Source organism: Equus przewalskii, chromosome 12 (genome assembly GCF_037783145.1).
Source record: "Equus przewalskii isolate Varuska chromosome 12, EquPr2, whole genome shotgun sequence".
Lineage (NCBI taxonomy): Eukaryota > Metazoa > Chordata > Mammalia > Perissodactyla > Equidae > Equus > Equus przewalskii.
Window position 1 is genome coordinate 32,364,201 of NC_091842.1, and position 27,492 is coordinate 32,391,692.

General features: G+C 48.9%; 1 protein-coding gene across 8 annotated transcripts in view; it reads right to left on the reverse strand.

Annotated features, from left to right (window-relative positions):
• The window catches only part of SNX29 (sorting nexin 29), a 590,085-nt gene that overhangs the window by 163,776 nt on the left and 398,817 nt on the right, over positions 1–27,492 (reverse strand). For all 8 annotated transcript variants that reach the window (XM_070568519.1, XM_070568518.1, XM_070568526.1 and 5 more), the window contains one exon: positions 17,632–17,772. In XM_070568519.1, the coding sequence (XP_070424620.1) occupies positions 17,632–17,772 (141 nt within the window). The remainder of the gene's footprint in view (positions 1–17,631; positions 17,773–27,492) is intronic.

Consider the following 27,492-nt stretch of genomic DNA (forward strand, 5'->3'; position numbering starts at 1 on the left):
TGGACACAGGCACATCCTGACGTACCAATTTAGCACACAGTGACTCTGCCCACAAACAGATGTGACTCGGAGCCCGACCATCTGACATACTGTGCAGCAATCTTTCCTCCTGGAGGGGAGCAAGGTGAGGACAGGAAGGAGAGGGGAAGAGCCCTGTGGGAAAGGTCCCGCCAGACAGTGAACACAAAAATAACATGCAAGAGTGCTTCTCGAACTTTCCTGAGTACACAACTCACCTGGGGAGCCTGTTAAACATGCAGATTCTGATTCACTAGGACAGGGGTGGGGCCTAAGATTCTGCATTTCTAACAAGCTCTCAGGTAAAGATGATGCTGATGGTCCACAGACCATTATTCAGGTGGCAAGAATAGACATGAGATAGAATTCTAAATCATTCTTTGAGGTCTTATTTGATATCGTTAATATCAAGCTAGATTTTGGCTGGAAAGCCTGGCACCAACTCATGAAAACATTCGCCACTGCCTTCTTGGCTCCTCTGTCTAATAGCACAAAGTTGAGGGCAAAAGAGCCTGCTGAGGTCATAAAGGAGAAGTGGGCTCATCAGACATTCCAGTCTTGACTCTCTAAATACCTCACCATGTAACCTCAAGCAAGTTATTTCCTCTTTCTGGGCCTTTCGTTAGCAGCACCCAATCACTGGTCTGTACATTATCTATGTCAGCATTACCCAAAATTTTTTAAAAACACAGATTGTAGGGCTTCACCACTAGACATTCTAACTCACTAAGTCTGGGGTGGTCTGAGGATGTGAATTTGTTTAAACCCAATGATTCAGATACACATCCAGAGTGGGAACCATCAGACAAATGTCAGCCGAGGTGGAACTGTCCATGGTACTGATCAGTGAGGTGCTAAGTGGCCTAAATACGGACTTAGGGGATCCCTGGGAAGAATAATTTACCACTTTGTTTGAGAATCTGGAAAATATGCAAACATCTGTAGCCCTGTTTGGATACCGGCATTATGGGCCACCCGGTGGTTACCTGGAAGTGAAGCCTAACCCATCGGAAAGGGGGAAATGCTTATGTCCAATTATTTCCAAAATTAATGCACTTGAGGCATCTGCAACAGTCCCCAAAGACATGGTGAAAGGCATGATTTACGGTTCTTCAGACCTGCCTGAAAACGAGTGGTATCACTGAGGGCGAGGCCCCAGATAGCAAAACCATTTCTTATTTGTTGCTCTAGTTTGAAGAATGGCCGCGTGAAACTCCAGTGTGTGCTTTCTGCGGGGATTTCCTGCAGTAAGAGAGAGCAATGAACAGAGGGGAGAAGACAAAAGGTGGAAATGAGGATTAAGCAGAATGCCAGCTCTGCCTGGCGGGCTCATTTTTCTAGCTTCCCAAAAAGATCTATGCACCTGTCCAAAACAAACTACAGATCCATTACCCTGCACACAGAGCCACTGCGAGCACTAAGCAACGAAGGGCAAGCCCAAATGATAGTTCGCCGCTGGCTGAAAACTTACCACCTCTCTATTTTTACCCTTGTTGTTCAAAGGGAGCTGAATAATTTTACTTTGGTTGGGAGTAGTGGGCAGAATTTTTTTAGTTTGCAGGTCAAAGAAATTCCATACCGTTCAGTTCATAACACATCCTACGACCTGGGTAACCTTTCCAGCACAGTTCGAGTTAAGCCTCTTTTACCCAGTTCATGTTATTCAGAGATTCTTAGAAATTACCTATATGTTTGTTTAAGTGTACGTTATCTGTCCTCCCTCCCCCTCCCCAGATTGTCAGCCCTTCTCTGTTTAGCTCCTGCTGTATTCTCAGTGGCTGGCACATAGTAGGAGCTCAAGAAAGATGTATTGAATGGATGGATGAGTGAGTGAATATGTCCCTCTTGATGTGTTTGTAGCCCTCTGGATATTTCTCTGGGCCAGTCTCTCCTACTGCTATTTATCTTTCACACTGCTTCCCCAGGGAGCCGTTTTGTTTTTTTTTAATGCAAAACCATGCTATTTTCTTTGCTTTCAGGATAAACATCCAAACTCCTCAGCTAAGCATGCAAGGTAACTTGTCCCTGCCTGGCTCTTCTGAGTCATCCCCTCACATGCCACATGCCCTGTCACATGCGCCCAGTGTGTGTGTGACATGCCGTTTGCTCAGCAGGCATCGCGGTCCTGAGGAAGTCAAGCTGCTCCATGAACCCGGCCTTCCAAAGTGCCGGTTCCTTTGCCTATAATTCCCCATCTCACTCCACAGCTGGCTCCTGCTCACCCTTCAAGGCTTAGGTCAGGTGTCACGTCTGTTCTGAAGCTTCCCTGATCTCTCTCCCTTGTCCCTGCAGGCTGGTTCCCCTTGTTTTGCGTACTCGCTACCTACGTCCTTTTCTCCTGGTGACAGTGCTATAATCTTCCCCTGGGAAATCAACCTTTTCCCACTCTCAGATCAGGGGGCTGGGATAGGACTGACTTTGCCCCTTGACTCAGGGCTGAGCACATGACCTGGCCAATCACAGTCATTATTATTATTGACCCTGGGGATAGGCACAGGACTCAAGCTGGGCCAGTGAGCATCATCACTGAGACTGGAACTACTGGGGAAGAGACTCATTCTTTCTGCCTGAGCTGCTAAGGTGATAAAGAGAAAACCTAGAGATGTGTGACCATCATTTGCCATGACAGGGGAGCATGCCTGAAAATGCAGCCAGCTCAAGAAAAAAAGCAGGTGGAGACAGAAACAGATAGGCAGACAGACAAGAAGCAAGAGAGTGAGTAAGCAAAGGAGAAAGAGGTTGACAAAGATACTGATGTCTGATGATGTCATTGAGCTCCTGGATCCAGCCATTCCTGAAGTCGGACCTAAACTTCTCAGTTACACAAGCCAATCAATCTTCTTTTTTAATTTAAAAAAATAAAAATTTTCAAAATTTTCAAAATAGTTTGCTTTTGGTTTTGTCACTTGCAGCAGAAAGCATCCTAGATGAAATACTCTCCCCACAGCTCCCACAGAACCCTGATTTAACCTCCCCCATAGCACCTACTGGGGGGTGATTTGCCAATTGCCCTACTAGATTGTGAGCTCCCTGAGGGCAAGAAACACATCTCATTCCCCTCAGTAGCCTGAAGACCTCGTGTGCCATAGATACCGCATAAAGATTTGTGAAACGAAAAATGAAGGCGTATCTATCCAGGAATTAATGAAGCTTTCCATTTACTTTGTTGTACTTCAAGGACCTTTCTGACAAGCACTCTGAGTCTCCTCCGGATCATGGCTGTGGCCAGTCTGCTCCACTCCCTGAATGCTTGTTTGTCAGTTCTCTGTAGTCAGAGGCCCTGGAGATAATGGGAAGGGGCAGGTCCAAGTGTGGTGAAAGCACATGGCCTGGAGTCCTACTACGGTTGTGCTTCTTGCTCACCTGGACTTCACCCAAGGCCAAGGCATCACTGGCCCCCTGTGCTGCCCAGGGGAGGGGGTGGAGCACTGGGACAAAGAATCCTACACATGCAGGGACCCACTAATTTTTCATGCTTCTGAACCTCTGCTGGTGCTTTCCTCCTGACTGAAGGCCCCTCTCTTCCTTCTCGACTTGATTCCTCAAAGCTCAGATGAAAAATCCCCTCCAAGGAGTCTGCCCTGAACTCCCAAGGTGACAAATTCAAAGGCTTTCAGGCACCAGGAAGCGAGAGAAGTAGGTTAGGCTGGCGGCCTGTGGAGCACACGCCCCATCTAAGGGGCAGGCTCCATTCAGCTCCTGCCAACCGCTGCCACAAGAAAGTCCGAGATGGAGAAAGACCAGCCTCCCCTCACTGAGGAGTCTGTGGGCTCGGAGCTGCAAACATGGGCTTATTGTTATTGTCGTCATTATTATCATCATCATTAAACACAAACCATGTCTCGTGTGGCCCTGGAATGTGGCCTATGGGTCACCTGCGGCTTTGCCCACAGCAGTTACAGGACCAGCACACCAGAGTCTAGTCGCCTAGGAGTATGTCTGTCTTTTCTGCAAGACGCCATCTCTGCAGGCTGGACCCACATCTCCAGGTCTGCTAATCACGCTCTCAGTGCTCAACGGCTCTGCACCGACCCGGACCTTAACGGCCCCAGGGGCAGACATTCTGCCCACGCCCTGGCATGGATCTCCCTGCTTACCCCATCAAGCCATCCTCCCCACGGCAGCAATGTCTCCAAAATACAAATCAGATCTTGCCATTCCTCTGCTTAAAATCCTTCAATGGCTCCCCCTACCAACACACACACACACACACCATGTTTAAAGGAGTAAGTAACTATAGTTACAAAATGTGCTAATGCTACAAATAGAAAAAACACAGGGCTAATAAGGCCCAGAATGGAGGGAGATCATTTATTCTGGGCAGGTGGGAAAGGGTTTTCTGAGGAGGGAGAATTTAAGCTGAGACCTGACAGATGAGAAAGATCCAGCCACAGAAGAGTGGGAGATGGCGCCTTCTAGAAAGAATTGTATGTGCAAAGGCCCTGAGGCATGAAAGAGTTTAAGGATTCAAGATCTAAGAGGGAAACACACACAGGTGAGGCAGGAATAACAATTCCTCAGCCACCAGGACACTGGAGGATTAAATGACAGTGTGTAGGCAAAGTCGTTGGCACTGTGCCTGGTAGTTAGTTAGCACTCAATGAACAGCTGCCATTCTTAGTAAGATGGCACTGCCGAAGTAAAGGAGGCCTGGTTTATTTCCTGCTGCTAGGAACGGGACTGCCCGGTTCATAGGGAGAGCTAACAGCCAGTCTCAAAGGTTCCTTTATGATACAAGACAGTTCCATTTCCACAGGCTTATGAGGACCAGGGACTTACCTCCAAAAAGCTTCTAAACTCATTATAAAAGAATTCTGCTTCCCCTCAGAAGGCATAAGAGCTGAGAAGTTGAATGATGAGAAAGTCCCAAGAGGGTAGCTAAGTTTAACGTAGACCTGGAACGGGTAAAGAAGACCGGCTCTCCAAAGAGGCCAGGGCAATGGTACCAGCACTGCCAGGATGCTCCAAGCTCTGGACCCCATCTTGGAGACAGGGGCTGTGTGGTGGGTTTGCTCTGGGTCCAGAGTAAGGGACACAATCTGGGGACTAATGTTCCTTCATGCAGACAACCACTGCTCCAGCCTCTACTGATCCCCGATATCTTGCATCATGCCAGTGTCTCGGGGTACACCGTCTAATGAGAAGCTGTGGCTTCTCTGGAAAGTCAGTCCAGGGAGGAGAGAGGACATTTAGCATATGAAGGAAACGAGGGCCAGGCATGCGGGAAGCTCAGGGAGGAAGCAGAAGTACTGGGTTCTACTGTGAGGGGAGCAAGAGGTTTCTTGGAGGAGGAGACCAGAGTTCTTTTTAAAGGAATGCACAGATGAAGCTTGGCATCCAGAAAACACAAAGAGATCCTAGAAACCAATAAGAAAAAGAGGAAGAGCCCAGTGGAAATATGACCAAAGGACACAAACAGGCAAGAAAGGGCAGAGGAAATCTGAACGACCAAAAATCACGACCAGATCCTCACCCTGGTCAGTGACCAGGCAAGGACGAATGAGAGTCATGATGAGACACCATTTTGTACCCATCGTGTTGGCGAAACATAAACAAACTGTAAGCCCACCGATGCCAAGTGTTGTTGAGAACGTGAAACAACGGGAGCTCTCATCCTCCTGGTTGAGAGTGAAGGATTGGTGCCGCCACCGGGGAGAGCAGTTCGGCGATAGCAGGAGAGGTGAAGACAAGCACGCCCTGAGAGCCAGCAACCCCGCTCACAGGTACGCAACCTGGAGAAACGGAGTCTCGAACACGTGTGCCAGGAGATACTGTCCGGGATGCTCACCGAAAGACGGTTTGAACAGGGGAAAATTACCAACAACCTGACTGCCCACCACAGGGAGAATAAATAGACACATCACTGAACATTCCCACGAGAGAGTATCAGTAAGGATAGCAGTTAAAGTTAATGAATGAGAATGCCATGCCTTCACACGTACAAATCTCAAAAAGGTAATATTGGTGAAAAATACAAGGTGTGAAAAGATCCAGAAAGACTGATATCATTTATGTGAAGTAATAAAAAGAAAATCCTCTCATGAGCATACATAATAAAAGTATAAAATCACAGACAGGAAGGATGCACAACAACTCCACAGAACGGCTCCCTCTGGGGGGGTACGAAGAGGATTCAGCTATAGCTACAATGTTTAATTTCTGACCATTAACATTTATTAAATCTGGATGATGATACTTGTGTGTTCATCATATTTTGCTGCGTATTCTGGGGCACGTTTGAAACATTTTGTAATAAATTTTTAAGAGATTAAAAGCAATATGACAAAATGTGAACAGCTGTTAATTCTCGGTGGCGGGAATACGAGTGCTTACCTTATTCCTTGTATTTTTTCCGCCCTTTAAGAAATCATCTCTGTATGACCACTCCGGGAAACTCTTTGGCAGTGTCTACTCAAGTGGAACACATGCCCAGCCCATGACCCAGCAATTCCATTCCTAAGTGTAGACCCACAGAAATCAGGGCTCATATCCACCAGAAGACATATATGAGAAAGTTAATTATAGCACCATGTGTAACTGAGCCAAATGGGAAGCCACCCAAACACCCACCAACAGTAAAATACAAAAAAATTGTGATATATTCATACAATGGAATCCTACAGAGCAATGGAAAGACAACTGCTACTTGCATAATCAGGGATAAATCTTACAGACGTGATGCTGAGAGAAAGAAGCCAGGTGCAAAGCAGTGCATGCTATATGATCCTAAAATGGGCAAAACCGATCTACGGCGTGAACTAGAAATCAGGAGAGTGGGCACCCTTGCTGAGAAAGTGACAAGAGGAGGCTGGTGTTCTGTTAATGGTATATTTCTTGGTCTCCATGCTGTTTGCACAGGTGTGTTCATTTTCTGAAAATTCATCAAGCTATACACTTAAGATTGGACGTATGTCATACCTCAAGTTGAAAAATAACAAGAAAGGAGGAAAAAAACCCACTGCCATAACAAAGAGGAAAATGAAGAGGGAGCAGAAGAAGAGAGCAGGGAGGAAAGAAGAATCAAGCACGCATATGTCTGAGTTATCACAAATTACGAAAGAATGGAAACCAAATTAGTGAGGCTTCTCCGCAGACTTATATGAAGCCACACGTGAGGGCTTGGGAAATGCGGACACTGCCCTAAGTAAATGACTGACTGCAGCGTCTTAGCGGATGGTCACAGGAGCCTGTGACGGAGGTGCCCTCGCCCCATGTGACAGCTGCGACAATCGAGCGTCACAGGGCCCGGTGAATTGCTGGAGGTCACGCAGCTAGTGCGTGCCAGAGAGAGAATCTGAATTGCGGCCAGTGAGACACCACGGGCAAAACCCTTAACCTCAGGATAGTGCGGCTTCTGAAACTGCAGACAGCCCGTGAAGCTTCGGAGAACAAGGGGAAGGGGTTGACTTCTGGACCCGAGAGACCTGGTAATGGGAGCACAACTAAAATGGCAGTAACTTGAAAATCCAGAAACGTTTTTCTCTAGCTTACAAAAGACGAACAAAGATTGCAATAGGCAGTTCTCAGAAAATGGCAGTACCCGAAGGGAAGGGAGCAACTATTCTGTTAGGCAAGAAGAGAGTAAGCGCAGAGTACTCTTCTAGGTTACGATTTTAATCAGTTGTCCAAAAACGTGAGGGAAAAAACCCAGATATAACATGGCATAAGTGTATTCAGAAGGCCTTTGAGCTAGGAGAAATTAAATAATGACATATAAGTAATTTAACAGCCCCAGAAACATTTTGGACAACTTCATGCCCAACAGAGTCAAGCATCTTATAATTCATGTCAATTTCCAAACCAGTGGGTTCACCGTGGCTGCACGACAGGCCTCAGGCTCAGCCTGAGATGGGGGAGCAGGGGGCGCTGGCCAAGTCTAGTTGGCGAACTGGGGAGGCCGGATCCCAGATGTGTCAAATAACTCATCTTTGTCACCAGGCATGGCTAACACAAAGTCTTTGTTGAGCCTGCTGCAAATGTTTGCAGTGTTGTGTCCACACCCAGTGGGCCGGGAAGGCCTGAGCATCTCTATGGACAATTACCAATGACCTGTAGGCTGAAGTAATGAAGGGAACTGGGGAGAAAGGGAGTTGGTGAGCGGACAACACTGGGGTCACACAACAATTTCTACACAGCTTGAGTCCATTTGTCCATCAAACATGTTTTACTCAGCATCTACTAGGCCCCAGGCACTGTATGAGATGCTGAGAAGACGACGACTCCACAGGCCGGGTTCTGCTGATTCCACCGGGTAAAGGGGGAGAGACAGCTGTGCATCAGGCAGCCGTGACTGAGTAGAAGAAAGGAACCCAGAGGAGGGGCAGCTAACACTTTGAGTTCGGGGAAATCTTCCTGGAGGACGGGGGTTCCTGCAAGGTCAGTGACCCAAGACCACCAAGATGCTTCTCTTGGATTCAACCTCTATGTGTGCTACACACAGAAAACATTCAGGTTGGGAACAGAGCAGCAAATACACTTCTGCTTGCGGGCTCTGGGTTATTTGTTTGTTTTTTTTTTTGCAGGGGAAGATTCACCCTTCGCTAACATCTGTTGCCAATCTTCCTCCTTTTCTCTCCCCATCAAAGCCCCAGTACATAGTTGTGCACAGTTGTAAGTTTTTCTGTTCTTCTATGTGAGCCACCGCCACAGCACCGCTGCTGACAGACCGGTGGTGTGATTTCACATGAGAGAACTGAACCTGGGCCACCAAAGCCTTTAACCACTAGGCCATCAGGGCTGGCTCTGGATTATTTGTTTACAAAGTGACCTTAATTTTTTAAATTGGATTTTAATTTGATATTATGGAAAAGTCCTCCCAAGAAAGCCCCACTTATTAAACACTACATATTTGCATATGTGCGCATATACATATTCCAAGTCTGAGGCTCATCAGCGTCTCTCTCTTGAGACGATTTTTCTGGCAAGATGACTTTAGCAACTGCTCTCCCGGAAAATATCTTAAAAGGCTTTTACTGTATTAAAGAGAAACACAAACGTGTGATGTATAATGAGCCCAATTTCTCTCCTCTTCTTATTTAATGCATTAAGCACCAGGACTATTTACACAGTGGTTGGCAGAGTGTCAAATGAGAAACAAGCTTGACTTTACGGCTTCATTCAGTTGGAGCTTCTTTGCTCTCCCAAATTCTCTCTGGAAAACCTTCACTTCAGGGGATGGTGTCTGAGCTCCCCGTGTCTCCGTTCCAATTTGGGGGGTGAGGGGGAATCCGCACTGTCTTCTGGATCCTCTTTCACACGAGGGTGTTTCTGGCAGGATCCCCCGAGATTCTGCATCTCCACACAGAAACCCGTAGTAGTGCGTGATTCGGTATCACCAGCTCCCAGATTTGGGTAAGGGTTTGTGGGGCTGCTTGACCAAGGGCAGACAGCACTGTGGCGTTAGCAGGAGTCTCACTCAATTCCTGACACCAGCTGCGGGGCCCTGGGCAGGATGCGCAAAGCCTCTGAGCCCAGTATCCTCATTTTTAAGACATTTTTTATGGGGCTTGACAAGAATTGCACGATGAGAAAATACAGAGCCTACGGTGTGCATGACAAGCCTAACACACGCTGGCTGGCATCACCGTACACAGAAACACAGAGTGTGGGGGTTCAGGGTGGACCACCTATGTCGGGCTCGTCCACCGCCCGGGCTCAGAGCCCCAGCATCCTCGATGATGAGGGCACGCTTATGCGTCGCCTTCCATCTCGCTACCAGCCCGCGTGCCCCTTTGTTCAACAAATTCATACACAGCACTTACCGTGTGCAGGCCCTGTTGGGACCACTTTATAGGCGTTACCACCTTAAGTCCTCATAACAACAACAACACTAGGAGGGAAGTGCTGTGACTATCCCTGGTATACAGAAGGGGAAGCTGAGGCACAGAGTGGTCAAATAACCTGCCCAAGGTCACACAGCAAGTGAAGCAGTAGAAACCTTCCTTTCTTTCTTTCTTTTCTTTTTACTCTCATGGTTGGCAAAGTCCTGCTGAATGAGTAAATGCATAAATGAACAAATGAATGACTCTCTCTCCATACACTTAGGTTTCTCAGGAAAGGGTATAAGCCTGGGATGCACTGTGAGGGCAGCAACCCCTAGCTCTAAATGTGGCCCCTAAGTGAGAGGGTGGGGGATGAGGGGTGGATGGTTTGGCAGAAGGGAGCGGCCATCAGAGCCCCCGGCTTCACATGCTCCCTGATTTCTAGACCCCCGAGACTGAGGAGTTGACTTCCGGAGTCAATGGAAGTATCCGCCCACTGGGCGACAGCTCAACGATCTCGGTTCCTCCGTGCTCCAGACTGCTCTGCGGCAGACCTGTGTGGGAGACAGTGAAGGCCAGCATTCTGCAGACCGTCTGCCCGAGCCCACGTATCGGTCAGACACCGCGCAGCGAGATGGCCTTGGACAAGTCACTTCACCTCCCTGTGCCCCATTTTCCTGCTTGCAAAGTGAGATGACAGTGACAGTTCTCTACCCCAGGCAAGGAAAGAGAGGGGAGGGGCAGGCAGAATAATGCCCCTCAAGGATGTCCACGCCCTAATCCCCGGACCTATGGATACGGTACCTTACGTGGCAAAGGGGACTCTGCAGAGGTGACTAAGTTGAGGACACTGAGGTGGGGAGAACAACCTGGGTCATCTGGGTGGGCCCAATCTCATCACACTCCTTGAAAGTCGAGAACCTTCCCCACTGTGGTGGGAGGAAGAATGGCCGGAGAGACGCAGCAGTGAAGACAGAGGAAGGGGCCACTGTAGGAAGCCTCTGGAAGCCAGAAAAAGCAAGGAAACGGATTCTCCCCTAGAGCCTCGAGGAAGAAACAGCCCTACCGACACGCTGACTTCAGCCCAGGGAGCCCCGGGCCGACTGCCGACCACCGAAGCATAAGATAATGAAGGCGTGCTGTGTAAAGCCACTAGGCTTGTGGTCATTTCTCACGGCAGCAATAGGAAGCCAACACAAGATGTGCAGAAGAAACAGGGTGCCAGAAGGAAGAGATACCCCCTGAAGGGACCCTGCCTTCCCACTTGCGGGATTTACCCCTGGGCTCCGGCGGGCCCTGCAAGAATCACCTCCTGCAGAAAGCGGCGCGCCTCCCCACCCCACTCTCCTCCAGAGAAGCTGCACAGGGGACCCTCCGCTAGCTCACAGGACTCCTCAGGGAGAACGGCCTGACTTGTGCTTCTCCCTACAAGACTGTGAACTTCGTGGAGGCAGAGACGGGACTTCAAACCATCTCCGTCCGCCTACACCTACCTGACACCCCTGCACTCTGGACGCGTTTGCCAAATGGAAGAACCGCTCGGCTTCAGCATCCTTCCCGGTGCCACTCACTCCCACCGCTGCATCTGCCCTCCACCAGGGTCCTGCCGACCCCAGGGCTGCCTGTAAATCTGCGCCGCTCAGGCAGCCACCGAGGTGCTTTCCACGGCTCAGTGCGTGCCAGGCAGCTCTTCCACCACACACTGGTGTATGTGTTTTTAATGAGGATTTTAATGCATAATTTCTCCAACAAGTTGAATTATCTGCGGCTCAGGGGAAAGCGATTTGCCTTGCCTTAATGCCAAATGAACTTTCAGAGACCGACTCCATTATCCTAAGCAGGGAAGATAGTCTCTCAATTCTCATTTGCTCACTGAGCAATAACGCAGACTTTTAGGAGCATCATCAAAAACGAATCTTTTACTTAAGCCCTCCTGCCAGCAAAGTCCACTTGGACAAGGAGCTGGTCAGGCCACTCCCTCAGGTCGTTCGAGAGCCATCTTTCCTGTCTCCAAAGACTTGCTGGCCTCTTGCCCATTCTGCAAAAATATTCACTCAAAGCGAAGTGAGAACAACCTTCCAAGTCACCCTGAAAGTTATTCCACTCACTTTTGGAATTTAGATTTTTTGAATTTGTGCCGAGATCTAGTGAAGTGAAGAAGAAAATAAAACGGAAAGTTTTCCCTTTAATTTCTGTTCATTTATTCATTAATTCAGGCCATGAGCATCTCTGGGGCGGCAGGTGCTATTCTAGGAGCTGGGGAGAGAGCAGTGGACAGAAGCAGACCCAGGCCCTGTTCCACGAGCTTCCACGCCAGTGCGGAGACAGATGATGCTCAAGCACACACATCAATCATTTCAGCCAGCGGTATGCGCTAGGAGGAAATTAGAACAGAGTCAGGGACCAGAGAGGGACTGAAGGGCGGCATTAACGAGGGCGGTCAGGAAAGGCCTGGCTCTGGGGAGGGGGAATTTCAGCTGAGACCTGATGAGTTGAAGGAGCTGTCCATGCAGAGACTGGGAAAAGCCATTCCAGGCAGAGGGACGAGCAGGCGCAAAGGCTATGAGGTGAGAACAGCGGGAAGTCTCAGGAGGTCCGTGTGGCTCGGCGTAGAGGGGGAGGGGTGGGGCACAAATAAGAGAGGGAAGGGAGTAGGGGACAGACTGGGGGACACCTCAAAGGCCATAGTAAAGGGCCCTGAATTTAACTGCCATAGGTGCCACTGGTGGGTTTTACGCAACAGTGACATCATCTGATTTATGTCGCACAAACCTCACTGCGGGTACAGTGTGGGAAACGGATTGTAGGCAGCAAGAGTAGACAGGGGCAGCCATTGTAGGTGCCCATGCCAGAGGTGACAGTGGCTTGGGTTAGGATAATCTAAGCAGGGATGGAGGGAAGCAGCTGACCTGGGACTATCTAGAAGGAGAGAGACCACAAGACTCAGCACGAAAAAGTTTCGGATTGGTGGAGCTATGCTCTCTTATTATCTCGATCCTGCTTAGTCGTGCGGCTCAAGAGAGGTGCTCCCCTGTGAGGGTCATGAGGGCTGCTCGTAAAGATGCCAGTCCTCCTCTGGGCACGTGGGAGGAGTGGCCTCCTCTGTCCCAAGGCCGCGTAACCCGCTTTGGCCAATGAAATGAGTGGAATTGACAAGCATCACTTCCGGGCAGAAGCTTAAGAGCCAGTGTCTGATTTGTCTCTGTCCCTTGCCCCTGCTGCCACAGTTGTGGCTACACACAGAGAGGAGCTCCCAGCAGCTGGACCCCTGATGCTACGATGAGCAGAGGTCCCAGCCAACCCATGACGGATGCGGAATATGAGCCCCAAATACATCTTGGTTGGCTGAGGCTGCCAAGATCATGGAGCTGTTTGTTACCTCAGCCTAACCAAGACTGCCTTGACTGATACAAGCAACGTGCCTGGGATATTTCAAAGTTAATGAGTAACTTTATATACAACCATTGTGGCTGCACTCGGCTACAAGGAATAAACTCCATCGAGTGCTGGACTGATATTCAGGAACCCATTTCATCGTGATTTAGACTCAATGTGGGATGTGAAGGCATGGATGTCTCTAGTGAGCTCTCTGCTTATCCCGTGCGTTTAAAATTAAACACACGCACAGCATCCTGAGGCAAAGAAATTCTTCAGTAAAGATAAATCTTGCACTCACAAACTATATGTATGCCAATTTTATCAATTAAAAAAAGTTCAAATTCAGGCTAAGATCACATTTTAATTCTAAAACTGCCAGATAACCAACAATGGTGGCATCACTGGGGAAATACATAGAAATTCAGGCTAGAAAAATACTTATCTGATGAATTTTAAAAAGCTAAATTATGTTTAATATTTCCTTGAATACTGTCCAGGTCCGTGGATTCTGGAGTCAGTCACTGAACAGGTCCAAGGCTTAGAGCAGCAAGGGACACGTACCTCAATCCACCCAAAGATGTCATGTCCGCGTGCCTTAACAGGGTAAGTGGCAAGCGACACGTTCTTGAAGCGATCCACTAAAGAAAACACTCTGACATGGTTCATTTTTCTGGGTCAATTTAGAATGAAGCTCTCTAGAAAAGGTGCCCTCGGGTATCAAAGCAGGCATCTTGAGCTGCTAGGCCCCATGAGGGCCAGTGCAAGCTTGGGCTCTTAAGAGAGTTCATCAGTAGCCTCAGCTGGCTGTTGAAGTCCTGCACGTGGCCCAATCTGCCCTTGAAAATCCGACGGACCCTCAGATCTGTCCTGGGCAGCAGCCAAAGTGTACTTCAGGGGAGTGGGTATGCCCTAGTCAGCCAAACGCGGGGCAGAGAGGGCATCGAAGGACAATCACCAGCCACGGGGAGCGGGGCCAACAATCTAGTAAAGACCCAGCCAACCAGGGCATTTGTACAAGTCAGTCACCACGGGGCCAGGCCCACCAAATGGTGCCTTTAATTCCCAAACTCGTTTATTTGCAAATATGGTTGCACTAGGGGAAGAGGGTGGGGGGAAACACTGTCCTACGGACACAGATGTCACAGGCAAAAGTCTACCGTCCCTGCAAGTCCGCCCCAGGGCTCAGGAGGAGGGGAGGATGCGCAGTCCCTGCTCCTGGCTCAGGAGAGTCTCAGGGCTGCTTCATGATCTTTCTGAACTACTTAACTCAGGAACCGCCCCCCTGCACTTCTCGGGCCGGAGCCCCACCTCACTAACCTGAGCCTCACAGTGTCTGTTCTTGGGATTGGCCGTGTTCTTGGCAGGTTCCTCTCATCTCAAATAAGTTTTGCAACACTCTAAGGCTTGAGGGGATACGACGTGGGGAGGGAGTTGCTTTGGGCTGCAGAGAGAGCATTTAGCAATGTGTGGTCCCCAAAGATGTCCACAACCTAATTCCAGAACCTGAGAGCATCCACCGTACACGGCAAAATGGACCTTGCAGACGTGATTAAGTTAAGGATCTTGCGATAGAAGATTATCGTGCATTACCCGCGTGGGCCCACCGTGATCACAAGGGTCCTCATGAGAGGAAAAGGAGTCAGAGAAGGAGATGGGACTATGTTGGCAGAAGCTGAGGTCACAGTCACATGATGGCTTGGCTCTGAAGACAGAGGAGGCCACAAGCTAAGGAATGCAGGCAGCCTCTAGAAGTTGGAAAAGGCAAGGAAAGGATTCTCCTCTGGAGCCCCCAGGAGGAACCAGCGCTCCCACACTTTGATTTTAGCCCAGTGAGACTGATTTTGGACTTCTGACCTCCAGAACTGTAGATAATAAGTTTGTGTAGTTTTAGATCACTACACATGTGGTGATTTGTCACAGCAGCCATAGGTAGCAGACACACAATGCAAGGCATTTCACAGGGGAATGTCCCCCGTTCAGGCTGGCACTCACTTCCCTTAGTGAGACACAGACAGGCCGAGCTGCCTGAGGACGCCGTCGTGCAGGGGCCGCTTCAGTGGAACGCTCCCTCCAAATGAGAATACCTCATAATAAGGACACGTTGGTTAGGCAGAATTTTGATTTATGACATTTTAAGACATTCTGGATGGAGCCCAAGATTTGTATGAGCCTGCAAGTCATCAGATTAAATCAGAATATAATTTTCCCCCTCTTTTCATAAGAATTATTGTACTCTTCACCATGAACAAATGTAGAATTTCTAAGTCTTCCTTTTTATGGGCTCAACTCCACTTTTCTTCAACAGGAAAAAATGGAACGACAGATTTATTCTGGCCCTGAGACAAACCTGCTTTGTAACTCTCTAAATTAAGATCCAACAGACCCCGACGTGATCAGATTTCTAACCTGGCTTAAACGCAGAAATCTATGACCACGTACACACAGCAGTCAGTCTAGTTTCCCTCTGGAATCCCCATGTGTTGGGAGCGGCTTATGGAAACTCCTGCTCTAGTTTTCCATGGTAAAGATCAAAGGAAATTCCAGCAAGGCGCCTCTGCAGGAGAGAGACTCAGAAATTCATCACCTGTGAAGTCTGCCCCAGGGCTCTGTGAGTATGACAGCGCCCGGTGCCACACTTCCTTGTGCACCAGCAGCCCCCTCCCCCCTAGAGAGCCTGTTGAACCCAGAGCGCTGGGCCCCAGCCCCAGAGCTGATCTTCCAGTGGGTCTGGGGTGGAGCCCGAGACTCTGTATTTCTAACAAGCTCCAGGTGACGCTGATGCTGCTGGTCAGAGGCCACACTTTGAGAAGCACACAGTTGAGGGATCCCTCTGACATAAGGTCGGATTTCTCCCCCATCCTGAAGGGTCATGACCTTACCTCACCTGATTGAACTGTCCCTCCCAAGATAGTTAGTATATTGCAATTGGCGAAGCATCTCCTACTTGACTCCAAGCCAGAGGTTCTCCGGCTTGGCTGCCACTGGCGTCACCTGGGGAGCTTTTAAACCCCTTGGTGCCCAGGCCTCACTCCAGGCCAATTAACTCAGAATCGGGGTGGGGGCGGGCCGGGCTCAGGAGTTTTTAAAGCTCCCCAAGCAATCCAAAGTGCAGCCAGGACGGAGGATTGCTGCTCTAAGCCAAGAGGATGGATGGCAAAATGATGCCACTGGCTGAAGGAGACAGTTCAACAGGGCCCTTCTCCGGGGCTGGGCTCCTGCCCCTGGCACCGTCACATATAACAGGGCTCATAAATGCTTCCTGAGTGAATGAACCCTAATCGAGCAGCAAGCTTACGGAGGGCTGGTGCCTCCTTTCTCAAGGGGACCTGCACGAATATACAGAAGTCAATTATGTCATCATAAATTATGAACCTTTGTGAGGGGAGTAGCTCTAGAACAAAAAAAGCTCCTGTGAGAATCTTCATGGGAAATAGCCCCACATTCATCAGTCCAAATCAATAACAAGACAACCATGAGTGAAAACTAGAAAACACTTATTTGGTCCAGAACAAGGGTCCACAAACTATGACCCATAGGCCAAATCCAGCTGCCACCTATTCTTATTTATTTATGTATTTATTTTTTAAAGATTGGCACTTGAGCTAACATCTGTTGCCAATCTTTTTTTTCCTTCTTACCCCCAAAACCCCCCAGTACATAGTTGTAGACTCTAGTTGTGAGTGCCTTTGGTTGTGCTATGTGGGACGCCACCTCAGCATGGCCTGATGAGTGGTGCCATGCCCACGCCCAGGATCCTAACCAGCGAAACCCCAGGCCGTCGAAGAGGAGGGCGCGAACCCAACCACTCAGCCATGGGGCCAGCCCCTGCTACCTAGTCTTCTTTTTTTTGAGGAAGATTAGCCCTGAGCTAACATCTGCCACCAATCCTCCTCTTTTTGCTGAGGAAGACTGGCCCTGAGCTAACATCCGTGCCCATCTTCCTCTATTTTATATGTGGGACGCCTGCCACAGCATGGTGTGTCAAGCGATGCCATGTCCGCACCCGGGATCCGAACTGGTGAACCCAGGGCCACTGAAGCAGAACGTGCGAACTTAACCGCTGCGCCACCAGGCCAGCCCCTGCCACCTATTCTTATAAATAAAGTTTTCCTGGCACACAGCCACACCCTTTTGTCTCCATACTGTCTGTGGCTGCTCACACTACAAAGGCAGAGTTGAGTATTGTCAACTGAGTATGGTCCACAAAGCCAAACATATTTACTCTCTGGCTCTTACATGACAAATCTGCCCACCCCTGCCCTCAAGAAATAAGAGGATGTACACAAGCAAAACCTAACGTGACTGTCTTTAGGAGGTGGAATCACGGGTGACTGTTTTCTTTTTTTCTGTTTTCTCTCCTATCAGCCAGCTTTTGAGCTGTGTGTTTAAACCCTGAACTGAAGAAGAGGAAGAAGCACCCGCCTCAATGGCGGCGCTAGTGAGCGAGGCGCCTGGCTCCCCGCCGGGACGGTACCTTGTTTCCGATGGCCTTTTTCGGGGGGAAGTTGTAGGCCCTCACTTGAGGGTATTTGTTCTGTAACTTGTGGTGCAAACTCCTGAACTCTGTGTACCGTCGATAGACATTCCACTCGTCATCTTTTATCCGGATGTAAACCTGTCAAGAAAAGGAAAGAGAAAGAAGATGTAAACTTCTCTTAAAACTCCCACTACAGGGCGGGCCCGGTGGTGCAGCGGTTAAGTTCGCACGTTCTGCTTCTCGGCGGCCTGGGGTTCAACGGTTCGGATCCCGGGTGCGGACATGGTACCGCTTGGCACGCCATGCTATAGTTGGCGTCCCACATATAAAGTAGAGGAAGATGGGCACGATGTTAGGTCAGGGCCAGGCTTCCTCAGCAAAAGGAGGAGGATTGGCAGCAGATGTTAGCTCAGGGCTAGTCATCCTCAAAAATAGATAAATAAATCAAAAAACCTCCTATTACAAAGGGGTGGGGTTTTGGCAACACTCCACCCATGAAAACCAGCTCTGTGAGAGCAGGGGCCACATCTGTCTCCCACACCGCTGCCCAGGGCCGAGCTCAGAGCAGGGACTCAGTGGGACTCAGTGAACAAATGGTATGGGAAACACTGGCTTAGTCGGGCAGGGTACAGCGACAACGTGCTGCACTCATTTTCCCAGCAGCAGCAGAGCTCAACAGTCCAGTTAATCCCAGAGATGCATTTCTCATACTTTCGTCACAGGCATGGCATAGCAATGACAGATGATGGTGGGAGTCCTCTCTGGCTATGCATCTCCCCATCTGGAAAATGGAGCTGATTAACAGCACCTCCTCCCAAGGTGGGGTGGAGAACATTCGGACACATAAGCGATGCAGCTGTGACTGGGCCATGCAGACCACCACACAGAGGAGGCGGCCGTCGATGTGGGGAAGGAGGGAGGGGGCCAGAGTCGAGAACAGCCCAAGTGGATGGAAGGTCACGTCCAGATGGGATAAACGCAGCTGAGGCATACAGCTTCTCCATTTTCATCCAGCTGTGCCTCTCAAGAGAACACTCTGGGGTACCAAGTGTAACGGCTGTTTCATGAGCTTTTCCCGGACCCTGACACCTTCCAGGGACACACAGCAACTACAGTGCAAAGGAAAGCAGAAGTGGGAGAGAGATCGATGCATTTTTAAAAATTATACGAGCTAAGAAGAGCCCAGAGAGTAAAGTCTCGGATGATAAATAGCTATTGTAATTGCAATCAGTAAACGTCAATACATATCTTAAAAACCTCTTTGACCATAAAAATAGGCATCTGTGGAGAGAAATTTCCAATGAAATGAGAAGGAGAAACAGAGGCCTATCGAGTTTGTGGGGAGCCCCAAAGCCAAGAGAGACGGCAAATATCTGGATGACAGATGTCACATGATCCCAACTGGCTTGAAGCATGAATCTAATCCAACACAATGAAATTCAAAAAGATCAATGTCGGGTCCCACCACAAAATCCAAAGACCAACACCGTAAGTATAAGATGGGGCAGACACGACACAGCGCAGCAGTGGCCTCTGGACAAAGACTCATGGGTTTTAGTAAATTCAAGCGAAGTGAATAATGTGGGAGAGCCTCCAAAAAAGCCCATGTAATCTCTAGACCTCATTAAAAGGTATATGATAACTTCTAGAATAAAGGAGTTGAAAGTCTTGCTCTATCCTAAATCGGCAGACCATCTTAGTTAGGTTTTGGTTGTCGCCTGTTAAAAGATGAACTGAACTATGTTCAGAAAGGTCCAGATCACTTGCTTCTCAAAGAGTGGTCTGTGGACCAGCAGCATGGGCATCACACGGGAAGATGTTAGAAATGCAGTGTCTCAGGCTCCCCCCAGAGGTGCTGACTCAGAATCTGCATTTTAACAAGAATCCCAATGTGTTCACACACACTTTAAAGTTTGAGAAGCTCTAGGCCCTAGCAGATGACTTACAACTGAATTATCAGAAGAAAGATGAAAGACGTTGGAGGACGGTAACCTGAGAAGCCTCAGGATGAAGTGGGTGGAGATCTCCGAATTCCTGGAAAGGCTGTATGAGGAGGAAAGACCAAGATGACGTGATCCGGGTGGTTCCAGGAAGCAGACTTCCAGCAGATAGAGCCCAGAGGAAGAGCGATTTCAGGAAGCCAAAGCTGCCCCAAGAGGAAAAGATATGTCTCCATAGGTTTCTTGGAGCTGGGTGTCCAAGCCATGGTGTGATGACTGACAGAACTGTTACCACACTTACGCAGGTATTAGATTTCTAGTGGGGAAGTGTTCATTAGACCCCAAAGCATCTGGAAGGGCCTGGCTGGTTACAGAGAAGTGGGAGCTCCGGCTTTCACAGTCTCACGGACTGAGACGTGGTCAATCAGCAAAGAAGTCCAGCAGAGCCCAGGGCACCTTAATGCAGCACGTTTGGGGCATTCTTTGAGTCCTCCCGAGGCACAGCATGTGCTACTTGTCTGCCTTAACATCCATTTCCCCCCAATATTTCTGGGGATAGTAATGTGCTCAGAAAGAAAAAAATTAAACTATATTTTCCTATCTCCCTTGCAGATAAGAGTGGCTAATGAGATGTAAGCAAAAAGCATTATTTGGGGAGTCTAAAGAAAGCTCTCAAGAGAGAGCTGACTTAGCCAACAAGTGCCTTTTTACTCTTCTTGCTGCCTTTTTCTCTTTCTCAAACATAGATGTGATGACTGGAGCTCCAGCAATCATTTTATGATCATGAGGTGACCTTGAGAATGGAAGCAGAAGGACAGAAGGACCATGGGTCTCTGATGACCTTATGAAGCTACCACACCAATTACCACACTATCTACTCAAAGCTTTTTTAACAAAAGAGAAATATTCATCTCTAATTTGTTCAAGATAATGTTTTAGAGGTCTTTGTACTAAAGTTGAATGCAATTCCAATCTGATTCTTCTCAAATGGCCTGTACCTGCTTGCAGTATATTCTTACACAAGCCCAGACACCCCTGGAGGTGGCACGTTCAATCGCTTGTCTGAGCATCATGCCCAAGGCTAATTATCTAGATCAGGGAGGCAAACCATGGCCCGTGGGCCAAATCCAGCCACATTATTCATTTACCTACTGTTTACAGCTGCTTTCACAATACAGTGCAGACTCGAGTGGCTGCAACAGAGACCATAAGGCCTGCAAAGCTGAAAATATTTACTTTCTGGCCCTCTGCAAAAAAACTTTGCCGACCTCTGACCTAGAGATTCACAAAGTCGTCACTATTGGTATTTTTCCACCGTCATATCCAGGCTCTTGCGTGGAGAAGGGCAGTGCTTTCCACATATTGCCAGCCTCCAGGTGGACTGCATGGACCATGTGGGCACAGGAATCCAGTGTTCCAAAGCTTCCCAGCTGATTCTGATGAGTGGGTGCTGTGGTCTGAATGTTTGTGCCCCTCCAAAATTCCCATGTAGAAATGCTAACCCCCAATGAGATGGTATTACAAGGTGGGGCCTCTGGGAGGTAATCAGGTCACGAGGGGGAGCCCTCATGAATGGGACTAGTGCCCTTATAAGAGAGACCCCAGAGGGATCCCTCGCCCCTTCTGCCATGTGAGGACAGTGAGAAGATGGTCGTCTATGAAATAGGTTCTCACTAGACACCTAATCTGCTGGCATCTTGATCTCGGGCTTCCCAGCCTGCAGAACTGAGAGAAATAAATGCTTGTTGTTGATAAGCTGCCCCATCTATAGCAGTTTGTTGCAGCAGCCCGAATGGACTGAGACAGTGGGCAATTTGGGGAACCCTGATGTTAAGCAGACTTCAGTGTCAGACAGACACGCCGCGCCTCCCCTCTGGCTGTGCCTTTCCCATCTGTAAAGTGGGGCTGGTTAACACGACCTCCTCCCAAGGCGGCGTGGAGAACATTCGGGCACACAGCACTGCGGCCGTGGCTGGGATCCTGCAGACCGCCATCTGGACGAGAGGGAAATCGACTTAGGACGGGAAGGAGGTGGCAGAGGTGAGAACAGCCCAGCCAGAGGGAAGGTCACGTCCAGATGGGACAAGCCCAACTGGGGCATAGAGCTTCTTTGTTTTAACCAAGTTGTGACTCCCAAGAGAACAATCCGGGGGTACAAAATATGAGGGCTGTTTCATCAACTTTTGACAGGCCCTAACACCTTCTGGGGACACACAGCAACTACCTCACAAGGCAAAACAGTAGGAGAGAGATCAATGCATTTAAAAAAAAAATTACATGCGTTAAGAACAGCCCAGAGAGTAAAATCTCCAAAGATAAATAGCTGTTGTAACCTGCATCAGTGAATGTCAATACGCATCTTAAAAACCTCTAACATAACAATACAAACAGGCATCAGCCTGATAAATTCTGATTCTACACTTTTCTACATTCTACTCTTCATAACACATTCAGAGGCAATAGCTTCACTCCGTGAAAGCGCTGAGTTCCCTCCTGCTTCTCCGCCAGCCCCTTCTTGGCCTTCCCTGTGGGCACCTCCTCTTCTACTCACACCCCAAAGGCGGGGGTTTCACCTGGGGTCCCCTCTCCCCTATACAGGCATCTACTCTCAGGCCTGCACATTTCATTTTTCGTCAGTGAGCTCCAAATCTGTATCTCTAGTCTGGACCTCTGATAGGAACTCCCGACCCAGACTTGATTTTCCCTAGGCCACCTAAAACTCATGGTGTCTAGATCTGAACCCATGAACCACAGTGCAAACCCGCTCCTCTTCCTCCTCCTCCTGGGACCTCGCTCTCGCAGTTGCCTGAGCCAGAGGTCTGGGCATCAACTTTGACCAGTCCTGTTCTTTACCCTCCACATCCAAGTACCGAAGAACAGGGCTTGCCAAGCCCACGTCCAAAACCTACCTCCAGAGCTACCCACCTTCTGCACGGACCACTACAACAGGCCTCCAGCACCTCTTCTGGCCTCCCGTTGCTCCCCATTCAATTCATTTTCATCTCCCCTATTCGAATCCTTCAATGAGTGCCCGGGAAGGATGCTCACGCCAACAGCTCGCTCTGGAGTAGGTACGTGGGCAGCCACTGTGGGCTCGGAAGGCTCTAGCATCATTGCCATCATCTTACTTCAGGCTCCACTCCTTGCTTTGGCAAACCAGAATGGTGCTAATTTGCCTGCATTTTCTTTAAAATTCTTCAATTTCTTAAATGTTCTTTAAAATTTTTTAAATTCTTTAATTTCTTAAATTCTTGAAAATTTCTTTACAACTAAGATGGTGCCAATTTGTCTGTGTGTCTTTAAAACATTCTAAAAAGTGTCCAGATCCAAGTAAACATCCTGTCCTAGGAACAGCGTCCCTCAGCCTTCCAGCTGTCTCCTAGTTGTCCCCTGCTGTGGGGACAGCAGGCATTCAAGGAGTCAGAACTTCAGAAGGAGGGGATCAGAAAGAACCCCAGAAACCATTAGTTCAACCCTTCCTTTTAGAAGTCACAGGATTGGTGTGACAGATACCCCCTCCCCATCTCATATTCTGCACCTTGAGAAGGTATACCCAGGGTCTGGCTTGGGGGAGCCACCTGGACTGAGGATGTGGGTAAACAGCCCAGAGAAAGGGAACATCGTGAGGACCAGGACAGGGAGGGGAGGAAGATCCCTGCGGTGGAGAGGAGGGGATGTGACAGCACAATAATGGGATCAGTAAGGAGACACAACGCATGGAAGTGGTCAAGAACACAGACTCTGCAGCCAGTCTCCCTGATTCAAATCCCGGCTGTGCTGCGCACGAGCTGTGTGCCCTGAGAAAGTCACTTAAGTTCTCTGTGCCTCCACTTCCTCCTTCGAGAAATGAGGATGACGTGACCTCCCTCGTAAAGTCTCGGGAGGATTAAATGAGTTCACACATGTAATAGGCTTACAACAGGGCCTGGCACCTAGAAGATGCCATAGGAGTGTTTGATAGACAAACAACTAGAAATGTATCCTTTCTGGTTAGGCTGCCACCGGGAAATGACAGATCTGGATTTGGAAGTTCTGATCTTGGTGACCAGCTTTAACGTTAATCCCCTCCAGCGGTTTGACTGATGGAGACTGGGCTGTCGTGAGACATCAAGACACTCACAGCTGCCTCGTGCACGGCAGCAGCATCCCAGAAGTTCGGCGCCTCCACCACCCACCAGTTACGTGATGTTGGGCAAACTGCTTCTTTCTGAGTCTCAGTTTACTCATCTGGGAAATGTTTTTAATCCAAAAAAAAGATGCTTGAAAGCATTCATAAAAATGCCTGGCACTCCAGAAGCGTTTGCTGCTGCTGCTGCTGTTATCATTGTTGTTGTTATCATCATCAAAAGCACTAAATTCTGCAAGTTTAAGCAGCATTGCCACTGAAGCACACACCTGTCTTAGCTTTACGATCTCTACCACAGGCTTTCTGCCCAGTAAAGAACAAGTATGCACTGAGTCACAGATCTGGGGCCTCGAACAAAGTATGCTGCGGGTCATGAAAATTTTTAAACAAAAATACAAATTATAATGCCCTTCCTCTTAAAAGCTCCACAAATACGAACCCCAAAACATATTTCTTTCCCAGGAGCACATGAGAGCAGCTCTGCCGCTGAGACTGGATGGCATGGCCCCTCCCGGCCACCGTGTGTACCCCTGGGAGTGTCCCAGCTTCTTCCAGGCCTCGCTTGCTCGTGTGTAAGATGCGGGGTGGGACTAGAGGGTCTGTGGGTCTGAGTCCTCAGATGATTTGTAAAGCCCAGGTCCTCCACTGGGCCTCCTCCCATCCACGCTCCCCTCCCATGTCACTGTGGAGACCCAGGCGCCCCCGAACTTCAGGCTTGATGTAGCAGCATTTAACACCCAAGGGGAAAGGCAACAGCAGACCCATCCTGCAGCCCTCCTTCTTCAAAGCCCAGTTGTCTGAGAGTCGCCCTGCCAAGCTGGGAGAGCAGCTTCCCGGGAACATCGGGTGGTGAGCACCAACGCTCATGGGGGATCTGGGGGCCGAGAGGGTTCTGGATGCTTCTGTCAAGTTTGGTGACTGGCCACACTCCCGCCTCCGCCAGCATCATTAGACTGAGGCCCTCTCAAAGGTGGAGAGTGGCCCAGGGGCATTTCAGACATCAGCTTCTCTTCTGTTTGGAGGCCATTTGATAATGAGGACAGGGGAGACAGTCCCAGGCCCATGTGGACCGAGCACAGACTCCAGGTCAAGCACCCCTGTTCTCAGTTTCTGCTGTTGTCTGGATGTTGATCAAATCCTATTCTCCCCGGTGAGCAGTCCACGTCATGGAGCTCTGGGAGAAATTCAACAAGAGTGGCGCTGCCCACTGCCAGGCCCAGGAGAGTAAGATGATATTTTTCAGAACTCCAATAAGATATATAAATACTAAACTCACCATTTACGAAGCACCCACTATGTGCTGGGTACCACACCAGGCACTCCACTGGCCTCTCTTTTCATCTTCATGTTCATCTGCAAGGCAGGTGGTATGAGCTGCCCTTCTACAGATGAAGGCACGGGTTCAGAGAGGGTATGTCACTTGCCCGGGGGAGGAGGGGAGATAAAGGATGTGAGCCCAGGTCTGCCTGAAGTCTAAGGCCTGGTGCTTTCTATTACAGCACGCTGCTGCAGTAGCTGAGGCCCCTGAAGTCCCAGGAACGCCAAGCCGGCGGTGCTGGCAGCTGGGAACAGGAGCTGCCACAGCAGGGCCCTTGCTCAACTCCTCTGAGGCCCAAATGCCCCCTTTCTAGGTAGATCACACGTCCTCAGAAGGGTCTCCTTGATACCACGATGCTCCAATTGCACCTTCTCATTTACGCCTCTCCCTTCCAGAATCTAATGCCAATAAAATCGCCCGGAGTCACCTGAACCGTCCATCCTCAACAGCAATGCTTTTAGCATCCAAAATTTGGAAACTTTCTATGCAAATTAAGTTGTCCTTGAATTATACTTAACCAAATTGTGCACTTATTTCACTGAAGAACTGAAAGAGCTTATGCCCAAAATTGTTGGGTTTTTTTTTTTTTTCACTTTAAAGGGCTCCCCCTTCTAAATTAAGTTTGATAGGCCCCAATTCCTTCTGCCTGAGCCATAAAGATAATAATTCCTTGGAGAAATAAAAAGAGTTGACCTCTTCCAGCAAAACCAAGTTCCCTTTTAAAACAAGCAATAAAAAGCCACTTTAAGTCCAATCTCCTTGACTCAGCAAAAGACAAATAAAATAGGAGGGTAATATCTGTAATCAGGAATCAGGGCAAACCTTCGTTTCTGTTTTAAGAGAAAGTTCGAATCTTGAGGTTTCTTTTCCACTGGGAAGAATTACCCCAGGAATGCCTGTAATAACACTGGGGTCAGGAGAGGTTAAGGGTGGGGGGAGGGCAAAAGCCTCAGCCCATCAACAAACTGAATCTAGAACAGACTGTTGTGTAGACAGGGCTCCTGGAAATGCTTTCATTTAGAAGATTAAGACCAGCTGCCAGAGGCTTCACATCTGCTCCCTGGAGCCCCTCCCGGGGCAACAGCACCCACCCGCTCTGCTGCACGCCCTCTCCGAGCCTTCTTTCACTTGCTTTTAAACTTCATCTAAACGGCCTCACACAGCATGTGCTCCTTGTGCCTGGTTTCTTTGGCCTCATATTCTGTTTGTCAGATGTCTCCATGTTGCTATGTATAGCACTCATTTGTTCTTGTTCTTTGCTGCATAGTATTCCACCATATGAATATGCCACAATTTATCTACCCATTCTGATGGGGAGGGCATTTTGGTTGTTTCCAGCTGGGGCTGTTACAGGTGAGGCAGCTATGGGCATTCATGTGCATGGTTTCTGCACTCAGTCCTTTTGGGATCATAGATCTAAATGTGAAAGGTCAAACCACAAAGCTACCAGGAGAAAATACAGGAGAATATCTTCATGCCCTTGGGGGTAGGCAAGGGTTCTTACACAGAGCACAAAAGGGCAAAGAGCCTTGTGGGTGCTGGAAATGCCCTTTCTCTCTCTCTGGGCAGTGGTTACATAGGTATATACAGAAGTAAAAAATTGACCTAGAAACTCAAGATGTATGCATCTGATGATGTTTATATTAAACCTAAATTTAAAAGCAAAAGCAAACAAAAGCCCTGCCTTCACTATCACCAGGAGAGTGAGCTTTGATCCTAATTTATGGTCTTAGGACATCTAACTAGACCACAGTGGGTGAGCATCCATGTGCACCTGACATGCAGTCAGAGGTTAGCATTGAGAGGGGTCCAGAGACTGGACTCTGGCCTCAAGCAGACGTGGGTGCAGGTTCCAGCTCCACCTGTGGCTAATCAAGTGATCCTGGGTAAGTTAATTCACCTCTTTAAGCCTCAACTCTCCACTTGGGAAATGAGGAGAGTACTGGTAGCCAATTCTTAAGGGGAGGATGAGAACAGAGTGATTCTGTGCAGGACAACACTCTTCATATCTGTTAACACAGCTAATCGTCAAGTGCTGGATGTTCCAGGTAAAATTTATCTTCAAAACATACATATCTATATAGATCTCTATGTCTATGTAATACATCTATCTATATGTACCTATATGCAGAGAGAGGGAGGCGAAGGGAGGGAGAGAGAGAGGAAAAGGGGAGAGGGAGAATGAAGATTTAAAAAGCTTGTCTTAAGTGGGCTCAAGCCCCAGATCTGCTGTAAGGGTCTGCCAAGTGCATGCACAGGCTTTCCAGCCAACAGCATGGGGGGTCTTGGGCACGCCTGAGACCTATCCTGCAAAAGGCAGAATGACACGGTGCAAGGGCATGGGTTGCGCAGGGAGGAAGCCTGGGTTCAAATCCCAGCTCGTCCCTTTGCTGGCTGTGACCCTGGGCGGGCGGCGGGGTGTACTCCACCTCAAGACTCAGCTTCTCAATCTGTAAAATGGGGACAATATCAGT